The following is a 6,715-nucleotide window of genomic DNA, read 5'->3' on the forward strand; positions in this document are numbered from 1 at the left end:
CCTGATGGTGGATTTCCTCCAGGTGGAGGATACCCTCCATAAGAGGGCTGTTGCCCTGATTGAGGTTGTCCAAAGCCACCTGGAGGGACTGGAGGATAACCCCCAGGTGTTGATGGATACATGCTTTGTGGTATGTTTGTCCCTCCAAAGGTCCCTGCCAGGTTGGATGCCTGCAATGACAGCCAAGAAAGCAAGAGATGGGAAGCTGTACAAATGGTTGAGTTTCAATAACATGCTCTCCCTCCCCACCAACATAAATAGGTAGCTCTGCACCTGCAGAAGAACTTTGCAATAATCATGTCTTACTAGCAAACAAGACCCCTGTATTCAGTTGACCCTTGCTTTACTGTAATCATCATCTGTCATATATCAAGAAGCAGAACCAACAGACACACTATGTGCCACTGCATCCAGCATTATACACCACTCACACAGAAGGGCGCTAGTAGCCACATCCTAGAAACTTACACCAATCAATCCCAGCAACACAAAACGATGCTTATCCCTCCTCTGTCCATGGCTGCCTTACATGACCACAGCATCATCTGAGTGCAGGGATTTACTAGGAGCAACCTCTGGCTGTTTTATGATGCACTAGATGCATTAGCTGTTTACAAGAGTTCCTGGACTACATTTGGGAAGATCTCTGAAGAAACTGCCAGGGATACTCCAATCTACATGTAATATTCCCACATGACACACTCTGACCCTCTTCTACAGAGGAACCAGAACAACTGACATGTGATGATTGCAGTGTTCTCAGAAGCTAGTTGCAGTGGATATTGCTATGTGCATTCACGATAGTTTGTTGCTCATTTTGACTGCTGGCTGCCAAATCACTTCATTTAATCATTGCCTCAGAAAGGCATCTATAATGCAAATGTCTTCCTACAAACTGTGCATTTGTTAAGCAGCATAATAGATTTCTGAAGACTAAGTTGTCAGAAGTGTCACTCAATTCTACTCTATGAAGAAAAAAAAAAAGGCAGGTTGGCAACTTCTACATTTTCTTCAATTAATGTAAAAGGTTTTTACTGCCATCTGTTAAGGATCAGTGCTTGTAAGAGACAGCTGAGCCCATATTCTTTTCAGGTATGAGTCATTGATACCTCAAACTGCGCAGCCTAACTCAGACTGGTCAAAAGTAATAAGCCAATGAGAATATATTAACAGTGGACAGTCTGTTCCCCTATTTCTCTGCATAGCAAAAGACAAGTGATATTACTTTTATGTCCATGACTTTTGAAGTCAGGCTCTTAAATCAACATTCAACTAGTGGTCTGCTTTCCTAAAATAAGGAATAGCTTGCAGTAACCATTTTCTTCAATAGACGATATTGAATGGCCAACACATAAACAGACTAGACAAAGGCACAGAACTCAAGTGATAAACTTCTTGGTAGTGATGCCAGAAACACATCTTTCCGCTTAAGGAAGTCACAGTAAACCATGTTAAATGAAAGCAAACTCACCATTCCAGCCATGTAGTTGGGATTGAACTGATTGGCATAGCCAGTCACATTTTCTAGACCAATTGGAGGTGGATTTGAAGGAGGATAGGCAGCACCACCCCAAGGATTGTTACCTGAAATCAAACAGAGCTGTGCTGAAACAAGAAACTACACCTTTTAAAATTTATTCCTCACTACTTATGTTTCTAATGTAATGTCTGTTCAACACTAGCAGTTTGGGAGAAAGAAAATCAACTGAAGAGGTGCAGGGTAGCAGTGCAATTATGAAGAGAAGACTCACTCTCTTTTCAATTTTAGGCTCATTATATACACACTTATATACACAAAGAAAATGTAGAGAAACACACCCACAGTTATATCTCAAAACAAAAGCGCTGAATGCTCTTACTCTTATGGGAGAGATTGTAGGCCCTGTAGGTCCTACAATCACGTTAGTTATTGTTGAATCTCTAAGTTCTCATTTAAAACAACTCTAAACGTATTTGAAGGTTAACACGCAAGAGTTAATACCGTAAACACCACATTTTTACCAGAGAGCAGTTTCTCTTAAACTAAAAAATTGTCTGGGTATTCCAGGAGGAATATATTATTAATTCTTTTCAGGATGTTAATTCTAGAGACATCTACAGAACACAACACAGTACATTCACAGATACCCAAGTCACAAAACTTGGCTGCACACAGCAGTACACTCTTGTCTGCACAGCAGTCTAACTACACCAGAATATTCTGCTGAGAAACAGGATTTATCCTCCCAGGCTAATTTGGCTTCTCACTGTACACTGCTCCCCCTTCCTGAGTTAGCTTGCCTAACTCCACATTTCACCATACTCAGATGACTCCAGTCCTTTCTTACTGCCAACAGTACTAAAGACTATGAAGTTCATCACCAAAAACTATAAAGCTCACCCTGATACCGATCAGTTAGTTACATATTTTATCAGCTTTACATTATTATAATCAATATCCTTTTTAACAGCCCTTTCCCTTCCATATACAACCATCTGCCTAAGAACACTGAATTAGAGATAATGCCATAATTAAAGCCCTAATTTTTTGTGGGATATGGTTTTAAATTGTGTGACTGATTTCTCCCATACTCATTTTTCTCACCAGCTGCCTTTAAGACTCAGTACTGACAGGGTACTGTTCCCTGACATGTACTGATTTTGGTCAAACTATGACCATCTCCTAGTGCTGTGAGCTTCATCTGAGACGAATGAAAATGGACCTTATATGAGCACACAGTAGAGCAGCCATATTATACAAATCAGAATCCCCAGCCAAGATAAAAATGGACGTAACAAGATAGCACAGAAAGCTTTGATGAGTCAAGAAAAGTCTTGCTCTTTGTCCGTGCCACCTTTCTGCTCCAGATAGGACCACCACTGCCATTTAATGTTTACTTCATCTAAACAACTTACCTGGGGCTGCTGGTGGATATCCACCCGCTGGGGGATAGCCAGGGTAACTCATTGCAAAGATCTGAAAAGTATGTGTGACACAGTTATTTTCTGTAATGCTTCACTCATTACACCACATAAAATTAACAGGTGACACATTTGCAGTAGGCACTTACCAAAATTTGGACATAAACTGCACAAGTCGCACAGGCTTTTCCCTGGGAAACCTCTTCTCTTTTCCTTTTGCTAGACCAATAAATTTGTTCAGATATCTAAGGAGTTGTAGAGTCACCCTTCAGACTATTTTTCTTACTCATTATGCTCACTTTGTCTATTGTGTTAAGGACGGCTAACCTGAAAATGCTTACTTTATTGCACTATTAAAGTCTCAAGAAGCTTGCAACCTACACAGAATAGTCTTATCAATCATGAGTAGAAATTACTCTGACAAACAAGCCATGTCTTCAAGTGAATAATTGGATGAAAAGTGTTAGAAGGCATTTAAATGCAAATACCTGCAAAGTGCAAGGTCAAAGTAAGAAGCCGAAGGGATACGCTTCACGCTTACAGCACTGCCATAAAATAGGAGGGGTTTCCTGAAAGGAGAAGATCACTAGAACAAATTGGATCTCTCAAAGTTGATGATGCCTCTATCACCACTGAAGTGCACAAAGTCATTAGCTGTCCAAAACAGAAGTGGAGATCAAAAAGGAAGGACAGCTGAATGGAGGACATAACGAAAATTATTTTCCAGAATACAGAAAAGCCTTCAGAACAGCTATCAGAAAGAATGGTAAAAGTAACTCAAGGAGCTTGCTACAGATGAGGAAAACATCCACAATCAGTCTTTTTCAAGGTCATTTTTAGTAACAACTCCCAGTCTATTTTTAAACTGCTCTGCAAACAGTATCCCTTTCCTTTCTCTCCCCCCTTTCCCCTAAAGCACTGCCTTTTGAATCTGTCTTCTTGTTTTGCCATGTTTTGGATTTCAGCTGTGGAGTTTTGTTTTGGTTTTGTTTTGGGTTGAGGGGGGAGGAGGTGCTGGTTTTGTGGGATTGTTTTTGTTTTTCATGTTAACTTCCCTTTCTGGTATGCACAGTTCTTTTGCATAGCAATAGTGGAATGGAAAAACACTTTCTTTTCTTTTTTTTTTTTTTTTTAAAGTAAAATACAATTAGGAAATCTTCAATTTATTCAAAAACTGTTTGGACTTCATGCTGCATGTGCTCATTTAAATCTAAAAGAGGGAGAAATGAACAAAAATTGCAGTGAACAGAGCAGACTAAAAGTTATAACCCTACCTTACTTCTACTCCAGTATGTGTCTAACAGACTCAACAAATAAATGAACATAGTTTCTCAGCATTAGTAAAGCCTCTTTACCAGTACACCTATAAGGGGTGCTTTTAACTGGAAAAATGCTTACAAGATGCTCTCCATAACACAGTAAACATTTTGCCTGTGTTCCCTTTGTCCTTGGTTTCCAATGAAATCTTTCACAGCAGTGCTATCTAGGAGTTTTGGAATTACTTAAATATCAAGGCTGTTGCTGGCATTAATTTCACCACCTCCACATAGAGCAAATAACATTCTATAGCCACGTTAAGGAAAACTTAAACATTCAAACAGGTTCCAGAGCAGATTCTCAAAAGTTCAAAATAAGACCACTACCTCCAAAACAGCCACTCTCCTACTTGAGATAGAGGAGTCTGCTGTAAGTAGTATCCTTTATCAGATCAGCTGCTACAGCTGAAAAGACAGCAAGCTTTTGATTATACAAGCACTTCTACTACATGACCAAGCTTTATGTAATTTTTCATTTCATAGAATCATAGAATTGTTTTGGTTGGAAAAGACCTTTAAGATCATCAGGTCCAACCATTAACCTAACGCTGCCAAGTCCACCTCTAAACCATGTCCCTGAGTACCACATCTACATGTCTTTTAAATACCTCCAGGGATGGTGACTCAACCACTTTCCTGGGCAGCCTGTTTCAATGCTTCACAACTCTTTCAGTGAATAAATTTTTCCTAATATCCCTAAAATTTTTCCTAATATTTCTAAACCTCCCTTGGAGTAACCTGAGACCATTTCCTCTTGTCCTTTCACTTGTTGCTTGGGAGAAGATACCAACACTCAGCTCACTACAACCTCCTTCCAGGCAGTTGTAGAGAATGAACAGTGCCTAAGACCTACAGCACCCAATCCAGCAACTACTGGATTACTGTGCAACATACACAGGAGAGCACAAACTCCACACACAGCAGTCATCAGGGAGATCAAGCTTATTTTTCCAGGTGTGTCCATATCCTATATTAAGATTTGGTTCCTATCTGTGTGCTTTTTCAAGGGACACACATAGAAGAAGCTAAATCTTGGGAAAAGGTCTATCCTGGTCATCCCTGCAGTTCAGCAAAATAATGGATTTTTACTTTTGAATATTCACTGATGCTAAATAAAGAGCATAAAGGTATGGTAGGAGCTGCATGGGGCCTTTTTCAGTGCTATAGAAAGACAATGTTCCAGCCTGAACATCTTCAAAATGCCACTGTATTTCACTGCAACTTTACAGAACCTGAAAAGCCAAACACTTTAATAAAGTAGATGCAAATTCAGGTTATAAAACCCATCCAAAGAGCACTTGGAAGATGTTGCTGTCCCCAGAGAATGGTTATTGCTGGAAGCATGCCTGCTGTTACCCATACAAGGACTGATAATACCCCTAGCACATGAGGCCAAAAAGCAAAACCTCAACATTTCTGATTAGAGCTGAAAGCAAAACACATATTCTCCTCCTCTGCTGGAAAAAAGCAGGCAGCTTCCTCCCTCCTGGCCCTTCGCCATGCTCCTAACAGCCCGCACACGGGCGTGCTGGCTGCTGGGGGGAGCTGCCGGGCCCCAGCCAAGCGCCGGGAGGGCGCACGGGGCAGCGGGGAGCCGCACAGCTCGCTGCCCTCGCTCCGCTCCGCTGCTGCCCCCGGGCAGGTACAGGTGCACGGGAGCCTGGGAGGGGAGAGAGGCCAGGAAACAACAGAACAACAAACCAAACCACAAGAGAGGCAGCCTGGCACTTCAGAGCCTGGCTTTACATAATAAAACAGCCATGGTAATAAAATAAAAAAGAACAATTATTACTCAAGCCTCTAAAAAAAACCCTAAAAAACCACAACCCAGATTCTTAGCATGCCTAATGCTTATTAGTCAAAGTGTACATTTTTATATACAAATTACTACAGCATTGAATTTTTTTTCCCTTTACGTGCAACCATGAATCTTTATTTATTTATATATTTTATTTTAGCTTCATGTGTAAATATAATAATGATAGAACACACAAAAAAAGATAGGATGCCTTTTCAATAAAGCTTTAAGACAAAAAGGTTTGGGGTTTTTTTGTGGTAAAGGGTGGAGGGCAATGGGATAGGCATTGCTGCTCTTAGCAGGGTTGTCTGCTTGCTTTTAATCCCATGTAGAATGTTCCTTCCAAATTAAAAAAAAATCTAAAAGAGCCTTTTGGCAATTAAAGCTGAGGTCAAGAAATAACGTCTAACTTCATTAGCAATCTGAAAAAAAAATTACTATACACATAAAAATGTTCCACTTGCTTCTTTCAAACACTGCATTTATCCAGGACTTTTTCCAAGGGGAATTTTTCCCACACTGGTTGGATTCCAGGCAAACTAGATCCACAAACATACCAACTTCTCGTGTTCAAAAACTTCCCTGATCACCCCCTTTTCCATACTTCATTGAGCCTCTGTTGGCCATTTCTCTAACTTAGCAAATATCTACCCCTTTAAGTTAATTTTCCCAACCATTCCCACCACCTCATCTCCATTTC

The 6,715-nt window shown here is 40.4% G+C and overlaps 1 protein-coding gene across 1 annotated transcript in view; it reads right to left on the reverse strand.

Moving 5' to 3' along the window:
* ANXA11 (annexin A11) overlaps positions 1-2,953 on the reverse strand; it is a 13,998-nt gene extending 11,045 nt beyond the window's left edge. Inside the window, 3 exon segments of the mRNA XM_010165691.2 lie at positions 1-170; positions 1,472-1,584; positions 2,896-2,953. The exon segment at positions 1-170 is cut by the window's left edge and continues 13 nt beyond it. Coding sequence (XP_010163993.1) covers positions 1-170; positions 1,472-1,584; positions 2,896-2,947 — 335 coding nt within the window. The 5' untranslated portion in view covers positions 2,948-2,953.
* Positions 2,954-6,715: the final 3,762 nt, after the last annotated feature.

Source organism: Antrostomus carolinensis, unplaced genomic scaffold (assembly GCF_000700745.2).
Source record: "Antrostomus carolinensis isolate BGI_N321 unplaced genomic scaffold, ASM70074v2 scaffold7350, whole genome shotgun sequence".
In the NCBI taxonomy this organism is placed as follows: Eukaryota; Metazoa; Chordata; class Aves; order Caprimulgiformes; family Caprimulgidae; genus Antrostomus; species Antrostomus carolinensis.